The 21109-nt window shown below is 34.8% G+C and overlaps 2 protein-coding genes across 2 annotated transcripts in view; one reads left to right on the top strand and one right to left on the bottom strand.

The window, feature by feature from the left end:
- LOC150107530 (uncharacterized) overlaps window positions 1-6717 on the bottom strand; it is an 82776-nt gene extending 76059 nt beyond the window's left edge. The window contains exon 1 of the mRNA XM_090392123.1: window positions 6663-6717. Coding sequence (XP_090248249.1) covers window positions 6663-6717 — 55 coding nt within the window. The remainder of the gene's footprint in view (window positions 1-6662) is intronic.
- A 13380-nt stretch (window positions 6718-20097) lies between these two features.
- On the top strand, window positions 20098-21009 carry LOC150107529 (KRAB domain-containing protein 2-like). Its single transcript, XM_090392122.1, has one exon. The coding sequence runs from the start codon at window positions 20098-20100 to the stop codon at window positions 21007-21009; it is 912 nt and encodes a 303-aa protein (XP_090248248.1).
- Window positions 21010-21109: the final 100 nt, after the last annotated feature.

The following is a 21109-nucleotide window of genomic DNA, read 5'->3' as shown; positions in this document are numbered from 1 at the left end:
CCGTTTCTAACTTAGCGAGATTCGCTTCACTGGTTAGGAAAGAATTCCTTATCACCTGGAGGTAATCACCAGGAAATAAGAAATGTTAAGTTCAGATAAATCCAATTGGGTGTAAAACTTGAACGTTTTTCTTCCTCATTATACCATTAAGATCACTACTTAAATTCACACCGAGTTTTTGATCAATTTGAGTACAAGGAACTATTGCTATGATATGAGCATTTAGTTGCTATCCCGAGATAATATACCTTCACACTCGTGAAGTGTTATTAAATTATGATGGGCACAGCAGAGTCCATCCCTTAAGGATACCTACTATCGTAATATCTTTCTTATTTAACACGGAAACAGTACAACTATTTCGGGAATGCTGCTCACGCCGAGATCTCTAAACACGATATATTTTCTTTTTTCCCTCCCAAGGTCTTAATCTCATCTGTAATGATTTCAAGACTTATTGAGGTTTACGACCTCGCATTGTTCGTTAAGACACTATCACGAAGGTTTTCTGCGCCTACTAGAGATTTCATGAAATCAATGAATTACATTCGTAGGACAATTACTTTTCGCAATTATTTAAGACGTGCTCGTGTAAAATTTTAGTTTTAACTTGGAAAAGCATCAGTACAATTTTAAATGGAGTTTTCGCGTCAGACTGTGCACAATTTTAAGTGAGATTAATCGTTTTAAAGAACGCTTCAACACAACCTTCACGCGTCAATACACTGCCTGCTACTAGATGGAAAACTATCGTTTTTAAATATTTCATATGGAAGCTACCAGGTCACATTCACCGAATTAGAGGCATGTCTTATCTGTGCGTATTTCATCCGCTCTCCAGTCAAGAGGCTGCGGGTTCGAATCCCACCGTGGGCATGGATGTTTGTGATTGTCTGTGGAAATACTAGTGGTGGTGGTCGGCAGTAGATGGTGTTGGTGTAGTTGCGGTCAGTTGATGGATTGTGAGTGGTGGAAGCAGAGCTGTAGAGTAGATGCCCTCCCTCGATGAGTCTTTGGACTCCCTGGAGGTGACTAATAATAATAATTAAGAGGTACACATTTCCCCTAATTCTCTTCGGCTTCTATTAACAATAGCCTCCTTCGAGAGATTCCATATTTATCAACGGAAGAGACGACAGATGGTTGATAATGATTTTGCAACTTCGTAAACACAAAGTCACAAAAAAGACTCTCCAAAATTCTTTTATCGTCCTTTGAAATGGAAAAACTGAAGACTGAAAAGAACTTGTTCTTGATGACGAGACGAACTCTAGACTTTAAGAGGCCTTTGTATGAATATTCGGTAAAACACAAAACAACAAGAATTGTATTCAGTTTGATTATATAGAAATTTAAAATGGTTTTAATGCTGACAGCTTATAATGCGAATTAGACAACATTAACATTGTGGTTATCTGACTAAATGAGCAGTAGCTTTCTGAAACATATCAGAGCCATTGGAGTTTTTGCGCATCTAATATAATTTCAGCAACATGTTTGATGATAGCCATTCCAATAGGTCTGTGGTTAGTGTTTCGGGAAAGGCAAAATCGTCATGTGATATTGTTGAGTAAACAAGCCACTTTTGTTAGAATATAAACCATGGAAAATCTAAAAGACCAATGCCAGTATTTAAGTGGTTTGCAATAGACTGCCGAAGGCGTGCGACTATGCCCAGAAACTAAAATAAAATGTGCTCTCCTATGCGGGACTATGAATGCCAGATAACCCAGTCTTGAATATTGATTATGCATTTCTGCAGCTTCAGCATTCTGGAGATTCTGCTAAAACTCAAAGCCTTTCTGTCCATTTAAAGTCATCTACGTTGGGTTGTTTTGATTTTAAAACAGAACCAACTAAGTCTATGAGGCCAGTATATTAGGTCTGTTAACCAGTCAATACGTTTCTTCTTTCTCAACTCTCATCTGTACTTCTCACACTGCACAGATGTAATGTAGGTTCATGTACCCAGGACCGCTCTACCGACGGTGCATTTGCACAAGGCGACAAGTTTTTTGGGGCGGCAAAGTTGGCATAAACTATACGAAAAATAAGAAAGAAGGGGCGGCAAAATATGCTACACGGGGTGACTATACGAAAAATAAGGGAGAAGGGGCGGCAAAATATGCTACTGCACGGGGCAGCCCTGCATGTACCTCTCGTGTGTGGTATATTAAAAAATATGGCGAGGATGTTCTGCTGTTTGCCTGTTCAAAACGTACTTCACTAGGAGACCAGCTAACCTACCTTCAGTTGAAAAGCCTTACAAAAATTCTTCGCGAATTGGACGGAATTCGAACTTGGATCTTTTCCAACCAAAGGGTTATATCGATATCGAAATGATAAAATCAAATTGACCTGCTTAAATAGGTTAATTTGATTCCTTTCCTTTTTTCTCTTCCTTTTTTTTTTTTTTTCAAACTTTGAGGTAATTGTGGCTAACAACCGATGCAAATACTCTTACATAAAGTTATGTATTTTTTTTTATTCATTTCGCATACATCAATGATTATTTCGGCAATATTCTAAATTTTAGATTATAACGTTAAGCACACATATGATCGTCAAATTTTATTCAATACAAAACAAAATACTCCTTTACTGAGGAGAAGCTGACGTAAGGTTTTTCAACCACTCATTGCATATTAAATATGCTAATTCAGTCAATAATAAACTGTATCGAGGAGTCCAGAGAGAGATCCTGTGATATCAGTTCACACCTCTTTTCCTTATGACATTCGTAATATGAATGCACATTGCAAACGTAATTTTCGGAAGAAAATTGACAGAAATTCTCAATGAATGTTTTCGATAGGTCATTACATAATTGCATACATCTTATGTGTGTGCATAACTTTGAAAATTTCAGTTAAAGATTAACTTCATTATGCGTCTCCTTAGTACAATTGGAAGGAAGACAGGATATTGCGCCCTTCGATCGGAAAAGATCCGAGTTCGATTCTCGTCGTAACTAGAGGAATCTTTGGGCTTTTTCAATTGACGATGAGTTAGCCGATTTCATAGGTCGTTTCACTCTCTCTTCCGGAAACTGATTTTTCATTCGGCATACAGGCAAAATTGGTGTCCTAGTAATGAACTGAAGTCAAAAATACTATTAGTGACGGCAAATGGAAGTTTAAGTGATGGGAACGCAGGACTTTGTAGTGGTGTGCCCTTCCTTGATGAGTTATTGGGAGGTAACGCGTTATAATGTAATATAATAATATAGTCAGATCAAATATATAAATCATTTAATTTAGTACTACAATGAGATTACCGTTTTCGATATTAAATACTACTTTCACTAACTTCTTTATGATAAATACTAATAAGGATAGCAAATTAGATCATTAATGCGGCGATTTCCTAAAGACCAAGAAACACTGATAGTCCTAAAAGTTTAATCTTGCAGATAGTCACCATGAAACAAAAGAAGGAAACTTGACAAGTACTCTACCCTACTTTCATATCACGATTAGTGACAGTGAACTAATTCAATGAGCGTGGTTTTGAACGTTCGATAACCTTGCTTTTTACCGTTCATCTCTGAATGACCTCGAAACGGTCGCTCCATCCCTTCGTGATTCTATGGTATGTAACAATAGATGCGCTAATTAGTAGCAGGATAAAAGAAAGACCTACGTGTAGTATCGAAAAACATTTGTACTCGCAATATATATCCCAAAGATTATTTCCTCGTGAGCTTATATTACTATCCCAAAAATATTTATGCAAATAATAACGAAGTTTATTACAATACTTCATTCAGAGATCAGACTGAGTTCAATTGTGAAGATTCTCGAATTTAAGCAACTGGGTTTCTCCTGTTGCTGAAACGGGAGAATTCTATTCTGATTTTAAAATTGTGAACCTCAATGCCTAATAATATTTGAATAGCATATATAAAAAGGGGGAAAATTCGTAAATGGCTTACATTTTACGAAAATGGACATTTCGGATGACCCACGGATTTTCCCACTAATATAACAGGGAAAAAAAAACAAGTCTACAACACATTTTATCCATATCGTCGAAAAATACTAGTCATTGTTCAAGAAATACAGCCTATATTTCCAATATAATTTTTAACATTTGTAACGAACTTTTCATTGCTTATAAAAATAAATACTTTACTCTAGTAGAACAAGCTAGCAGAAAGAAGCTTAGAAAACCGTATCTCTTACTAAAGTTTGTAAAATTTTTTTCAAAGACTAATTTGACACGTGTTGAATACAGTATTTAAAGATTCGAAAGAAAATGGATAAACAATTTGTGCATTAATGTCTTCAATCCGTCTGGTTAGCGGGATAAATCTTTATACCTAATGAGAAAGGATAAAGAAAACTTCATACAGCGAACTCTATAAAAATGAATATAATTACATTATAAAGACATCAATAGGCTTTTATTTTTACTATATATTAAACTAAACATTTTAATGAATGTGAACAACGACATAGCAGTAGCTTAGAGATTTATTTATTTATTTATTTTTAAATAATCGAAACTCTAAATGAAGTCGGTTATATAGAAAGATGGAGAGTTTTCGTTTGAAAGACCAGGATTCGTATCCTGTCTATAAAATGAAGAACCGGTTTCATATGGTAGTGGAGGTTTCCTCCCGGAAACTACTTGGGTTTTTAGTTCCTCAAAACATGCAAACATTTCATCTACACATAGAATACTATTGGATAGTATTCAAAAATACCATAAAGAAGGCAACGGTAAACCACCTGGTTCTATAATAATTCCTTAGTAAAGTAGCATTACTATCCCCCCATCAGCCACTAGGTTGAGTGGAAAAATACACACACAACTGCTTAGACATCTCACCACAAGGAATTTTTTTTTTCAACAATACCATAGTCGCGATTATTTCTTAATCAGCTAAAAAGAACCAGTGGTACTTCAAGCAAAGGGAAGCTAAAAAGTTTCCGCGTCGCAATTTTTTATAAAAGGAGCAATGTTTGTTGTTATGATTCAATTAATTTCCGATTTAAACAGGCCTTACACAACGATTCATTAACAATCGATTAAAATAAAAGCAAAAGACAAAAATTGAAATTCATAGTTTTCCGCCTTGTGGTAATGTACCAAGAAAGGCAGATACATAAAGCCATGCACTTCTTTATTCATGATAAATTCGTTTAGGAACGAACATCGCAAACAGAAAACACCTGCGTCTCAAAACAATGAACTAGATACAGGTCATCGAAAAATCCTATTAAAATATAAGCCAATATATTTGAACAAAAATGTGTTACAGTATATATGTTCACTGATATTTCCTTATCAATAATACTCGTACTAGCAAAGGAGTAAAAAAACAAAAAAGCTTTCAAAATTATGCATAAAATAAGACGACCGAGATTTTTCATCTTTCGGCGATAAGTATAACAACCACTTTACTTACTGGAGGCGTGAAATATGTTCCTATGCATTATTATTACTGGCATTTATTTCACAAAAAAAAAAAAGTTGCTACTAAACCTTTAGAACTTCGAAAAACGAAGCTGACAATTATTATTCTTCTTACAAACAAAGACATCAAAAGTCATGATGATTTTTAGACAACCGGATGTTCCTACTGCACGCAATATTATAAGTTCCTGCTACGTTTCCCACTAATTCTGTCACGCTACCCGTTGAACTATTCTCTGATGCCTCTTGTTTATGCCATAAAGTAATATCATTAAGACGATGTATTTAAATGTTTTCGGTTTTTTTTTTTTTTTTCTCTCTATGATGGTCGCTCAGTATTGAAAAATGTTTGCTATAAAACAACTACCAGCATATATATTGCACTGACTGAAGAAAAATATGCAAATATATTTAGAGGAATTCTCACCTTAAGGGCTAATAACGAACTTTTAGTGGTAAAAAATAAGATAAAATGGTCTAAGAAACCTATATCACGTTTTCCTAAGTACTTAAAAATGATAAATATCCGGGAGTATTGCCCTTTTCTCCTGCGAACCACCATCGGAATCAAATGGTGTTATGACCTTCGTAATAGCAGTTACCACATTTTATGTTTTAATAAATAAAAATCTTCGAAATGTTTTTTTTTTTTTTTTTTTTTTTTTTTTTTTTTTTTTTTTACTTCCGTGCAAAATCATATGGAAGGATCCGATTGCATTCCATGGCTATATTATTTATGTAAGTAAGGAAGTTGCTTTTTTTTGACTGTTCAGATACAGAATACATACTTTGTATTGCTTGGAGAGGTATGTGGGGGTGGGGGGAGGAATGCCTTAGAATAAATTTCTCTAAGGAAGTAATTCAACATACTTAGAAATATTACTTAACTTTCCAAGCAGAAGAGAGAGAAAATGATTAAGTTCGTCAAAAATACAAATATAAATAAAATCGGCTGTAATCATTGCATTTGTCATTTATATTGATATGCCCGAAATAAATAAAAATTACATTTACATATATTTAAAGAGGGGTGTGTTGCAATCCTGTATGGTTTAAGCTTCATAAATTACATCAATATAGCTGTCCTAGTCTACGATTTGCAATTAGGATGCAATGATTATCTATCCATCGCTATTTGTAAAAGGAAGGGGAGGAAAAACGAAGGTATGTGTTTATATAATACTTCGACAGAATTCCCAATAAGAGCAAAAACACAAATTTTCATATGAAACTGCACTTACCAGATGACACAAAGGCAAACCACAGTATCCACCGCACTACATGGTCAACGTCCATCTTCACCTGTTTTTGCTTCCTGTCACAACAAATCCACCGTGCTGCTCTCTTCAAAACTCACAACTACACCTTCAAAGAAACCAACCTCTCACACGCTACCGCGCGCTCTTTCACTTGACCGGGTTTTATCCGCAAGGTTAAGGACGTCACTATAACTCCCTACCAATAGCATTCTAGCATTGCTTCCGCTGTGCAAGTCGTGACTGAAGCAAGAAACAACGTCCGAAGTTGAGTAGTTAATGGACTCATCGCCGGTCGTTTGGTAAGGAAATCCGACTATCAGTTACGAGAAACACACTCGTTTCAGTGATATTGAGTTATTAACTCTAAGATGGGTTTGCAAGTGGATCAAGGTGTTGCACGTATAACAAGCAATCTTGTTTCTTCGTTCACTTTTTTTTTTTTTTGCTTCCCCTAGTAGTTTGAGAAAACAAAGTATGCCATCTGGATTTACCAAATTGAAATAATGATAATTCAAGAAATTTGTCTTTAAATGTTCAGAAATTTAACCTTGCAAAGTTTTCCATTTGCTCAGTCATTGCTGCATATATTCTATTGTAATTAAACTTTCACTACGATAACCAGAAATCTAGAAAAAAAAAAAAAATGTAATTCGAAATTCACAATATCCCATCCAGTGAATTATTAACATACGGAAACAAAAAGGCCTTCTAAAATTATTATTAATGGCAACCCTAACTATACCACCAAACAGTCACACATAATGTAGCATTTCAAATGTCAACGCTAAAATCATCTACCGAATAGTACGATAAAATAAACCAAAATTCGTAGCCACTTAATACCACACAAACGTACATACGAAACCAACCTTTGATTATGACACAAAGCAAAATCTGCCGATTAACAGCGACACATAACGATTGAAAGTTGAAACACTAAAACACTCCCAAATTATTTATTATGGAAATATTTGCAAGAATTCTCATATATCTACACAGAGTTATAAAATATTTTAATGTATTTCAAGCTACAAGAATAATGTAAACTTTCAATATTATATTATTACCAATTAATATAATGATGAATTTTATTCTCTGGCTGCTACTATTTAAGATGTTGTGTTCTGAGAAGTTTCCAAATTTGTGGAAACTTCCTGTCAGAAACCTTTCATTGTCGTTGTTGTTTAGCAGAAAAGATTTTATTTTGTTATTTATTTACTTACGAATATACAACTGAATTAGGCAACGCCAAATTAGTTTTGATTCAAAATGGGTTTTATTGTTGTTTAACAGAAAAAAAAAAATTTTTTTTTTCAATCTGGTCTGATCATGGCATCTGGACTACAGCGCTCAAATCTGGTCGCCGCGGTCTAGATGGGGTGAAGATACTTTGGAGAGAGAGAAAAAATGATTTCAAGCCTGTGGAATGTTAGGTATAAGGATAGATTGGAGTCGTGTAATCTGCAGAGTTTGGCTGATAAAAGGCAAAGGGGTGATATGATTGAGACGTTTAAGCTCTTGAAAGATATTTACCGAATAGATACGAGAGAGATTTTTCAGATAGTGGAAAATAAAGAAGGGGCGAGAACCAGAGGTTATCCCTAAAATATGCTCAAGAAATTGTGAATGAGAGAGTGAGAAGTATTTTATTTTATTTTATTTATTTATTTTTTTTTACGTGGAGAGTGGTGGGCGAGTGGAATGCATTGGCTAAGTAGGTTGTATTCACAACCTACCCAGGAATGCATTACCTGAGTAGGTTGTATTCACAACCTACTCAGGTAATGCATTCCACTCACCCACCACTCTAAGAGTGTGAATGATTTTAAGCTTCAGCATGATAGATATGTTACAGGCAGGAGAGATTTTCCGTTAGTCTGTGGACTTTTGTAATAATATATGTATACTTATTTCACATTGTAATGTACTATAATATAATGTATATAGTTCTTGTATAATGGTATAAACCTCTCTCTCTTTCTCTTTCCCTCGATCAGTCTTTGACTCCAGGAAAGTTGATATAATAATAATAATAATAATAATAATAATAATAACTTACGAATATATTTCTGAATTAGAGGCGCCAAAATTGCTTCTGAAATTACGTGATTTACAGAAACTAAGGTAGCTTAAAATTTATTCCATCATAGAGCAGTTTTAAAATGTTTACGTGCAATGCTGAAAACCATGAGAGGCAGTAAAGAATCTAAATCAAGTTAGATTGAGACTAAAAGAATGGCAGCGGTATTTATGGTTTGCGAACTTGCTAAATAACTTAAATAGTTCCCTTTTATTAGAAATTTTACTCCTATATATTCTTCTCTTTCCATTTCCCTTTCTGGTCAGTGAAGTAGGAAAGTAATCAAGTGTGTTGATTCCAGAAACCAAACGTAAACGAGTTACTTAATATGTCTAATATGTAATGATATGCTTCATTCCCTTTTACATCTAATATATAAGACAGAACGAACACATTTTTAATTTTATTCTTATTAACCCCCCCCCCCCACACACACACACACTTAAACCTTGCATATAATAAGAAGATATTGCACAAGTTTAGATTTATAATTAAAACTGAGGCTGAATTATCAATTTAAATTCATAATCAGAATTGATAAATGATAATTACCAAATAATTGGCATTCACGTTATCAGATTACCCGTGTTTCAAATCTAACATTGAACGAATGTTATGCAGCAACACATTTTGCTATAGTTATCAAGATGGTTCAAAATGGTGACCATTATCTACAAGGTTAAATATGCAAGTCACTGAAGAGGAGCGGAAATGAAGAGATCAGTTACGGATCACAGCATCTTGAAGACAATACTGGCAACACACCTTGAGTTTCTTCGCGTCATTATCTCTCTATATTATCTGTATCCTTTTATGTACACAGCGGAAATAATAAGTGGTTAGAACAGTTAGTTCTCTTACTAGAACTCGTAGGTTATGTACTGAAAATGTTTCGCAATAGTTATAATACCTAAATCGAAATGATGATTATGTTTGCTCTGGTGTTTGTTTATTATGTTTTAAAATTTATAAATTGCCACATAAATAGTGAAATCATCTTTCAAGAAAAAGTTATCAAAAGCAGATTACTTTGCTTAGCTAAATTTATTTCAAAACTATATTAATCGCTTGTTTCATTTCAATTTATATTTAAAATTCATTAGAATTGGAATATTAAATAATGTATTCTCTTTATGTGCAGTTTATCCTAGAAAGAACTCCAGAGATTCAATCATGAATATTTCTTGAAAATAATTATAAAAGCGGGGGGAAAACTCACCTAAAAACTATATGAAGGTAGAATTTTCACCAAAGTATCATAGACATCGTCAGTACAAGATCACAGAATGGCACCTAACACTAACAGACAATTCTAAAAAGCACTACCTGAATAACTAATGTAAGATAACTAAAAAAAGTTCGATAACGTATTTTAAAAATGTATATTAGTTAGAAAGATTAGCAAAGATTAGGAAAGATTAGCAGATTTAAAACGTACTACAAAGAGGATAAACGTAGACCATCGGAACTGTTTAACTAAGGATAATGAAGTTAAGTTTCACACGTGTCTTTATAAAGAAGTTCTATGAGGAAAGAAAACAGGAACAGATCTTCTTGTTTTTCCGAAATAAGATAACCCACAAGAGCAAAGAATCTGGTAGACGCCTGGATAACTGAAAGGTGGAAGCTTGTCCCTAGGAGAAGTGAGAAATGTGGAGATTTTTCTGATGGGACGAAAGACGACAAAAATGTTTAGTGGTTTTAAAACTTTTGCTATGCGTTCACTAATGCCATGTACATAAGGGATAGGAATGAGAGATATTTCTTCTGTCTTTGGAGAAGTAGAGATCCCATAACTGTTAAAAGCTTTTCTGAGGAAAGTTATAGATAAAAAGGTGGAATTAATACGTCGCAATTCTTTCTGTAAAAGCTCGTCTGAAAAACATGAAGAATGGGCACGATACACTAAAGTCTTAATAATTCCAGTCTTTTGACTGGGATGGTGATGAGATTCAGCGTGAATATAACAACCCACATAAATCTCTTCGAAAAAAAAATGAAAAATGTAGGCTGCCACCTGGTTGATGAAGAATTAGAAGATCTATAAAGGCTAATTGTTTATTTACTTATTCTTCTAAGGTGAATTGGATCCTGGGATGAGGCGCATTTAACTTACAAAGAAACGAATCTAACCCAGAGGTAGAGTCATTCGAAATTGCAATAATATCATCCACATATCTGTGCCACTGTGTAGGTCTAGGTGAAATGTTATCAAAAATGCACTTTTCCAAATGTGCATTAAGAAGCTAGCAATAAGAGAAATGGGATTTCCCATGGCTCTTCCTTCGATTTGTTATTATAATCTGCTTTTAAAGGAGAAATAACCAGAATGCATTACAAAATCAAATAGTTTAACAGTATCTGAAGGAAATTCTTGTTGAAGTAATTCAATACTGTCAGATAAAGGAACAATAGTAAACAAGGATACCACATCTAGGCTAATCATACTATCAGAAGCGTCCAGTTGAAAATCAGAAATTTTATTTTTAAAATCCAAAGTGTTTTTATATAAGTAGCAGTTCTAGTTGGAGTAGCAAATAAATTCTATAAGAATTCAGAACTCTTATAAGTGGGACATCCTACAGTTTACTACTGGTTTTAATCGAATACCTGGTTTACGAACTTCAGGAAGATGGTGAACACTCAAAGAAGGTTTTGAGCTTTTTCTTTTGATCTTCATCCCAAGTAGAAACATTATCGATAAGAGAATTATGTCTGTTTAGTTTTCTACAGGTAGAATCAGGTGTAAAGGGCCTGCTTTAGTGACTCTGCCATAATTCCAACCTACCTTTCAAAACACGTTTATTTATTATTATTATTTTTATTTTTTGGATCTCTCGATATCACATGAATAAACTTAATCAGGAATCGTATCCAATCTATGAAGGCGAGATTCCTATCCTTTATAGCAGTTTTTTCAGCTGAAGCTGAGTTAGCTTCTCTTACAGAGAAGGTAAGGTATATTTTTCTACCTGGGGAATCCTGTTTTTCGTTCTGCAAAACAGTAAACCTGGCTACCTGATTATGACCTTACTAACGTATTTTATGTAGCTTCCACCCAAGAAAGTGTTTGTTTTTTTTTTGTATACCTACAGCACATTCGTATAATGAGTGCGGTAAGGAATTTTTCTACATTTTTATTAATTTTTAACCTATTCAGGTATTATTTTTGATTTATTTTTACGTAGTCCGGAAACCCTGCCACCAAACATGGGACTTTTCAAGCCACTTCAGACCTCCAATAAGCAGGGCAGTGGTGAATGAATTGCATTTCCCATTATCCATGCCCACAACGGCATGCGAACCCGCAACCTGTTGGGTTGGAAAGCGTATACGCTAACAACATCCGACCGGACAGGTAGACCTAAATCGCACCCAAATAAAATCAAACTTCCTTGAACTATCCTAATCGAGTTCATTTCAGTATTCCACAATATGTATTCATGTTTCCTTCTAGGCAGACTATGACTGATAATATTCTGATTCATGCACATATCAAAGTTGTCAGAGATACTGTTGTCTAATTGCAGTAAATACTTGGATTTTGCGCGAACTTTGTATTAAAGCTAATAAATATTCATGGCTGACTTAGTTATGCATTTATTATTTGATCTTTAGCTGTTCTCCACAAAACTAATAGATCTACTTTACATGGATGCGATTCACATATATAGTTTGTTAATACTACCGAATTACCCCTAAGGAATCAAAGTTGATGCTAAATTTCTCATTTATTGCTAGCTGATCAATAGAAAACTAAATGTTGGTTGTTTCCATTCATAGTCAGTTTAAACCTTACAGTATTGAAAAGTTCGAGAGCCTCGAGTCTTGTCGATAAGGGGAAGGGTTTTCGAGAATTTTTCGGGTGCTGAGTAATAGAGTTCATTGGGTTTTGAAGAGAGAGAGCAGAGTGACTTTTCGTACGAAAAATGAGAGTTTACTTTACTTTGAAGTCGATGATACATGAAAATATCGTGGATCCCAAGTAATATGCATCATGAACTTGAATTGCTTCTGTACTAATTTAATGAATTTCATCCATTAATTTCGAATTAAGGCGAAGCAAACTTCAGTTACAATTGTCTTGTGTTATTTTCGCAGAATTACTTTTGCACATTAATACAGAAAGTAGGAAATGGCTCTGAATTGAATCCTTTTAAGAGTAAGATGAAAATTTCCCGTTTTGGAGTGTTATCAATTTGTTTGTTTTTTAATATTTTTTATTGCAGAATGAAGATCAGCTCATGAATCTAGTAGAAGTGTTGGTTCTGTGGCAATCACGTGCCGAAAGATTTTGCTTTACTTCATAGGCCGAAGGAAGCTTGTGAATATTCGCTCTTCTAATATTTGGAAAACACTTTAGGAAGTAATGAAATATTGATGAAACGTATTTTTTTATGGCAGTATGGCAAGTTTTGACTATAGACTTTTTTATGCATCAAGATTGGGATGTCTGTAAATTACAAAATCAGCCCTTTTGTAATTTTTTTTTTTTTTTAATTTTGCACATGACATAGACCTGCCAATATATATATCGTTATAGATAAATTTAGCCCATTTGTCGAATATCACAGTAGAAACATGACTCATATTTGTTAAATTATAAGCCACGAATTCACTTAAAATTTCATTTTATTGTAAATATAACAAATTCAAACAGTACAATAAAGTTAGGGAAGATTCTGTCTTTTTAAGATCATCTGACATGTATTTTCTAAAGAGTTTTAAAACAAGATAATTCTTTTAAAATGCATTTGAAATTAAATCTTATTTTTTATTAATAATTCTTATTGTATAATTACTTTCTATAAGTTCAACATGAAAAAAGCAATAATAATAAAAAAAATACTAAGTATAAGTAACTCGGTGTGATTTCTTAATAATTTATTTTGCAAAAAAAAAAAAAAAAAAACTTAAGAAGAAGGCAGAAATTACCGAAATTTGCAGTTTCGTCTTATGCAACGTACATATGCTTCCATTAATATAATATAGAAGTTGAACATCCGTGATTGTAAAAGAGAGTTGATATGCTAACAAACGGACCATTGTATTTAAACAAATGAAGTTTTTGTATACTGTAGACTGGAATTATTTACTCATCACTGACCTAATAACCAAGGCGCACGTGTCTATAGACGTGGTAGCTTAGTTTTATATTCAAGGATTAATATTTCACATTTCTGTGTGGAAAGGCGGAACTTCAATTGCTAATCCGATATTACGATTAAGTCACAGCGTGAAATAATATGCTTCCAAAATTTATTGTGCATGTTTTGTTTCGAAATGCATAGTTTAAGCAAATTGTGAGCGCAGTTTCAATAGTATCAACGTGTACTTAGGAAAGATTGCGCAATGAATGCATAAAGAAAGGCAGATCATGGCGTATTTTTCAAGTTTTACGACTCTGTGTGTGAAAGAATATTTTTGTTATCCGTATCGAATCATTTCCATACGCAAAATCCTTTCCTCTTCAATAGCTCTAAATAAAAATAATAATTACACTTGTAACATTTGAAATGCTTTTTGGAATGAAGTAAAATTGACAAGATACCTAAATCAGATGTCCACCGCATTCGTATTAGAAATATCTACTTAATTTGAAAGACAGAATTGCAGCTCTTTGAGAAGGCAAACATGAGCAAATTTATCATTCAGCACCATCCTGCTACTTTTCTTTATCTTCTTCTTTTCCTTCCTACTAAAATAAACAATTTTGTAAGAAGAATGCACAATGTCTCTATCCTTATGAGCATACTTTACGAGCTACCCATTAGTTTAGTTTATTTTTTAATTTCTACTTTTGACTTATTTTTTGTTTTTCTGTATAAATAAACTAGAAATACCATCTGTTATAAATGAAATCAATCTAATCCCGTATAAGAAGGTGGACCCTATTTTTGTCTAGTAACCATACGTAGAGCTTCCGTAGCTCAGTCGGTATAGACGAAGCCCTTTAGTCAGAAAGACCTGGGTTCGATTCCCGTCTATGACGTGAGGAACCTTTATTCTGGTCTCTTTCGTCTACAGGTGAATTAACCTGTCTCCTACAGAGGTAGAGGGTTTTTTCCCCACCCGGAAAAAACTCGGGTTTTCGTCCCTGAGAACAGGCAAACGGTCCTTCATGGTGAAGTGTGGGTATACGCGTGAGCGTGAATCAGGTTAGGATAGGAACCATGTGTTCCTTGGCCACTTTGCCTGAGCCTAAATGTATTTTCATTAAATCATCCATTAGAAAACGATTTTCACTCTATCATTTCCTTTTTTTTTGCAAAAAATATTTCACTTTCTTGGTAAAGCAATTATTTTACAATTTTCTCTATAGCTTATTTATAACGTACGCAAGTTTCTTTTCGTTTTCTTTTCTTTTCTTTTCTTTTCTTTTCTTTTCTTTTTTTTTTTTTTTTGGAAGGGGAGTTTGTGGTTTTTTGACAGCGTATGATATGGAGAGAATCTAAGAATTTACGATGTAACAAAAAAAATAATAATAAAATAAAATAAAAATTATTTTTACTTTCTCATTTTTTTCTCCTACAGTCTATGAGCAAATAAATCTGTATAAGAGAATATCCTGGTGTGCGAATATATCTTCAGTTTTTTTCCTTTAAAAAAAGATACATTAATGTTTAATTTGACTCTTGAGAACATTGATTATAGCTTAATTTATTGTGCAATTTCGAGTATAAGTTTTGTTATCTTTATCCGAATGACATTTCGAAGATTGACTATCAGTGAGTTGATATTCTTAATCAAAAACGGTGTATTCTGAGATATGAAAGCTGTAATATAAATTTTATAAAGAAATAAAAAATACTACTAAAAGCAAACGACAAAAAGAAATAAACAGTAGCACACATTTAGCGCTTTTTGGATTTTAAACCTAGGAATTGTAAGACATTTCACTTTATCCTTGTATTGCTTAAAGGCAACATGTTTATTTATTTATAAATCACATTCAAAAACTGAAGTTAATGGCCATTGCTGCAAGAAGAAGAAGTGAGGTAATGATGGAAATTATTGTTTACAAACAGGGGAGAAAATGAAGAATAGAATAGTATCATTAGGCGGAACTGCACTTTTAGCCAACTATACATACGAGTGCTAAAGGTTATTAGCATTTAAATATTTCGCTGACAGATCTAATCTTATAATCTGGGAAAAATCTAAGACAGTCTGTCATCACCGTGGTCTGAAAAAGCTTGTACGGACAAAACGGAATTTCCTGTGTGCAACAATTGACGGAAGCATTTAATGAAGGCTGTTTCTGACCCATATCTCACCGATCTATGCGCAGGGCATTGAAAAGGATCGGTAGTGGCAGTCGGTAAAGGTGGTCAAACAAAAGTTTGACCACCTTTACCGCTAAACAAAAGTTTTTTTAATTCAGTGGCTGGTTTGTGTAAATATGTACACTGCTCGGAAAGAAGTTAACTGACATCCCCATGAGCAAGGTGCATCGTGACATTGATGAGTCACGTGTTTGTAGCTGGTTCAAATTGAAGGAATATGATGCTCCCAAATCAGTGCAACTGTGTCCGCATGAAATGGTTGAGAGAAGGGAACTGACTGACAAATTGGGCCATCCCAAGTCAACAATCACTAATACCATACTGAGATGGAAACACAGAGAGTCAACTGTGGACCGAGGCTCACAACATTGGTTTCCATGGTAGAACTGCAATATGCAAGCCCCACATTACCCGAACAACCATGCGGCGTTGTCTTCAATTGTGAAAAGAGCGTGTACAGTAGGACGTGGAAACTTGAAAAATTCGTCGCTGTGTTATGGAGCGACGAATCACATTACACCCTATATAAAGCAGAGGAACGTGTTAGTGTGGTGGCGGATGCCCGGTGAACGTTTACCAGAGTGCATAACCCGAACTATGAAATTCGGAGGTGGCGGTGTAATCGTATGGTCCTGTTTTTCCTGATTTGGCCTCAGACATCTGTTTGTGATGCCACGAACATTGAACTTCAAGAAGCATCTGAACATTCTGGACAATGTTTTCTTCTTTGTGGTGGTTCTACAGAACTGACCATTGTCTCTTTCAGCAAGACAATGCACTGTGTCAGATCGCTGCTGTAACTGCGTGGTTTATGGACATGAACGTCACAACACTTGACTGGCTTCTATAGAGGCCTGATCTCAATCCTATTGAACATCTGCAGGATGAACTGGAGCGTTGGGTGAGGTCAAGGGACGTTCAACTCATAACAGTCCAGGAACCTCATTACATGCTTAAAGGAAGAAATTTCCAAAATTCCCATTGGTCGCTATCGTAGGCTTGTGGAAAGGTTGGTGAAGTCATCGCAGCGAAAGGATACCTCACACTATGGTATCCGTTGACTTCTTTCCAAGCAATGTATACGTTGATGGTAAAAAAAAAAAAAAAAAAAAAAAATGAACTTCCGTAGATCATTCGGTATTTGGTTTTGAATTGAAAAGACCTGGATTCGAGTTCCTTCCAGAACGCGAGGAGCTTTTATAGTGGCTTTCCATTGGTTACTAAAGTAGCATGAACAAAGTTCTGTTTACTTTCTGAAACACAGCCTCTGAATATCTACCGTTCAGTTCTATCCCCCCCCCCCAATATACTAATGTACTATAGGTTGCACGTTTAGGGTTAGAATCACATAAATAATGACAATGAATAATAAACAATGAAGATAAAAACTTCAGTTTTTCATCCCGCAAAACAAATGTCATCTCTTGACGAACATAAAGCAGTTGAAGACAGAATACTACGTAGAGAGAATTATCCGCCATATTTATAGCATTAATAAGTTTCATGTGAAGCCAAGTTATTTGGCTGTGATAAGAGAAATAAAAACTATATATATGAGAATTATTTTATGTAATTAAGTTATTTGGGAGAAAGTTCTTAAAATGTTAGATATTTAGTTCAAGAAAAATATATTATTATTATTATTATTATTATTATTATTTATTCACATAATTGATGCACAGTCAAAACAGGATTTAAACAACATTATTTAAACAACAATTTGACTGGTGAAACGGAACAATCAGATTCTACCCAACAATCTAAGAATAGTCCGTCAGATAGCGTCGTAAAATATGGACTGTTCCAAGTAATACTGTTTTTTGTAGGTCATATGAGGTCACTTCGTTGATGTTTAATTGCTGTAAATAGTTGGATAGCTTCTTTGAAATTGCGCTAAGTGCACCGATAACTATTGGAATAACTTGAGTGTGTTTAAGCCACAGTCTGTCAACTTCGATTGCCATATCTCGATATTTAGTAACTTTTTCCAGTTCTTTGTTGTTAATGTTGTTATCACTGGGAACTGCGATATCGATAATCCAAACCTATCGATGTTCGATAATTGTGATGTCAGGTCTATTGTATTCCAAATGCCGATCAGTTTGTATTCGAAAGTCGCAGAGAATTTTTTCTGTTTCGTTTTCCAATACTGTCTCTATGTTATGCTGCCATCAGTTATCAGAAGTGAGAAAGCCATATTTTTACATACATGCCAATGAATTATTTTGGCCACTTGATCATAGCGGTATTTATAGTCAGTTTGAGCTATCTTGCTGCAGCCACTGATTAGATGTTCAACACTCTCATCTTTCTGATCGCATAATCTGCATTTGCTGTTATTATTGATGTTCAAAATTTTTGCTTTCATTGCATTAGTTTGTAATGCCTGTTCTTGAACTGCTAGAATTCTTCTGTTTCTTTATTATTATTATTATTATTATTATTATTATTATTATTATTATTATTATTATTATTATTGAGATCCCCTATACTCAACACGTGACAATAACAATGTCTAATATTGTTATTGTAACAAAGTAGCCACATGCCAAAAAAAAAAAAAAAAAGCAATCTAATTATATGCTTTCCTTTAGTGATCAGCATTCATTTTAGTAAAATTATGGAGACTACAACTGTGTTAGAAATAATTACTTTAATTTCCCGACATTTCAACTTTCATGTTAAGGTCATCATTTGGAGTATACACATTATATATTAAACAGACAAGTTATATTACATTTCAAACAGTATGCCAAAGTGACAATGATTTGATCAATCGTTATTCTACCTGGCCTAACCTCTTTAGCATACTTCTTCTTCTTTCACTATGCCTTATCCCATGTTAAACGGGGTCGGCGCACCGATCTTTAACCTTCCTCTTCCAAGTTCTCCGGTCCAGGGCGTCCTTCGGACTTCATCCTTTCTCCCAAAGATCCTCTGTCACCTTATCCCTCCACTTGAGCTTGGGCCTGCCTCTTTTCCTCCTTCCCTCCAACTCCATATACTCCACTCGTTTACCAACATACTCCTCACTACATGTCCGAACCACCTCATCCTACTTTCTTGTATCTTCTTGCCAATTGGTCCCACCTTAACCGTCCCTCTGATGTAGTCATTTCTTATCTTGTCCTTCTTTGTCACACCACTCATCCATCTCAACATCCGCATCTCCGCTACCTCCATCTTCCTCTCCTGTGCCTTTGTTATAGGCCACGTCTCCGCGCCATGAAGCATCGCCGGCCTCACCACCATCTTATACAGCTTTCCTTTCCTCTTACAACTCACTCTCTTGTCGCACAGGACCCCGCTCATCTTTCTCCAGTTCATCCAGCCGCATGTTATTCGGTGCTGTATTTCCTCATCCAGGTCACCATTCCTCTCGACGACCAACCCAAGGTACTTGAATTTCTTCCCTGAAATTAGCCTTTCACCCTGAAGTCGTATGATCATATCCTCGTCAGGTCATAACCTCTTTAGCATACTATTTTTCGAAATGTAATATAGCTTGTCTCTCTCTGTGTGTGTGTGTGTGTGTGTGCGTGTGTGTGTGTGTGTGTGTGTGTGTGTGTGTGTGTGTGTGTGTGTGTGTGTGTGTGTGTGTGTGTGTGTGTGTGTGTGTGTGTGTGTGTGTGTGTGTCGCAGGGAAATGATGAAAATAGGGATTTGATCAAATCCCTAAGGGATATGATCAATTCACGGAAGATGTTAAAATAACAACTCTGTGGGGTGATTTCCCTGAAGAAAGTAAGTGATTTGATCAAATCCCTTAACTATTTTAGTGAAAAGATGAAATAATATTGTTTAGATATTAAAAGTATTTATTTAGTAAACCATGCATTATTAAATGTAGAATAATTAATACAACAATAGTCATTTAAGCTGATATTTTTAAAAACAAAAAGGATATTTTTAGTGAAATTTTAAACATTTTTCGTGGATACAAGCTCCCCTCTGGCGTCCGTGCCGGCCAAACATTACGCGAGGAAGGTTGCGCGCATTTTTATTATTGTTTTCTATATTTCGAGTTTGATCAAGTACCTACCGTAGAAAAATGAGTTCAGATATAGAAAAAAATCAAACTCTGACCGAATTTTTATCTGAAGAACAGTTCAATGAAACTGTCAGGACGTTTTTGAACAAGCGGCATGAAAAAGAAAAACCTTTGTGGACTCGCGAAAGAATAGAAGAAGCTGTCACAATCATTGAACAATTTAAATTAGCACCACTACTTAAACTGCAACGGACACATAAACAGTACTATTATGGAAAAAAATACGATGTTATGGAAGTAGGTACTAAAAAATCTTTGATTTTGAAGAGAAAGTCTGAATTCGATCCAATTGTGAAAATAGTACCAGCGGAACATTTTTACCACATACTTCGGGAAACCCATCAGTCAACTGGCCACGGAGGAAGAGATAAAATGCTGTATAGTTTGAAATCGAAATACCTAATACCTACTTCAGTTGTACTGGAGTTTTTAAAGCTGTGCACGGTATGTCAGTTTAAAAAAAAATTTCCAAACAAAGGAATTGTTGTTTGCCCAATTGTATCTAGCGACTTCAATCATCATAGCCAAGTCGATTTAGTTGACTTACAGTCGACACCAGATAGAAATTACAAATGGCTATTAAACTACCAGGACCACGCGACGAAATTCAGCTTTCTTCGACCGGTGACTACAAAAAGAGCTGCTGAAGTAGCAATGGAGCTATTAAAAATATTTTTGGAAGTAGGTTGTCCTCATATACTACAAAGCGACAACGGCCGTGAGTTTACGGCTGCTGCCATACAAGAATTAACAAGCCTGTGGCCAACGTGCAAAATTGTAAATGGTAGGCCTAGACATCCAGCTAGTCAAGGATCTGTTGAGCGATCAAATCAAGATGTTGAAGCTATGTTACGTGCTTGGCTAATTGACAATGACACAAAAAATTGGGCTATAGGTTGTTACTTTGTTTAATTCCAAAAGAATTCCTCTTTTCATCGAACCATTAAACGATCACCTCACAAAGCTTTATTTGGAGCAGAACCAAAAACAGGACTCCAATCTAGTCATATTT

This window comes from Typopeltis vanoorti, chromosome 4, assembly GCF_054136105.1.
Source record: "Typopeltis vanoorti isolate ZY-2024b chromosome 4, IOZ_Tvanoo_1.0, whole genome shotgun sequence".
Taxonomy (NCBI): domain Eukaryota; kingdom Metazoa; phylum Arthropoda; class Arachnida; order Uropygi; family Thelyphonidae; genus Typopeltis; species Typopeltis vanoorti.
Note: the sequence above shows the minus strand (reverse complement) of the source record. Positions and strands in the feature narration are given on the sequence as shown.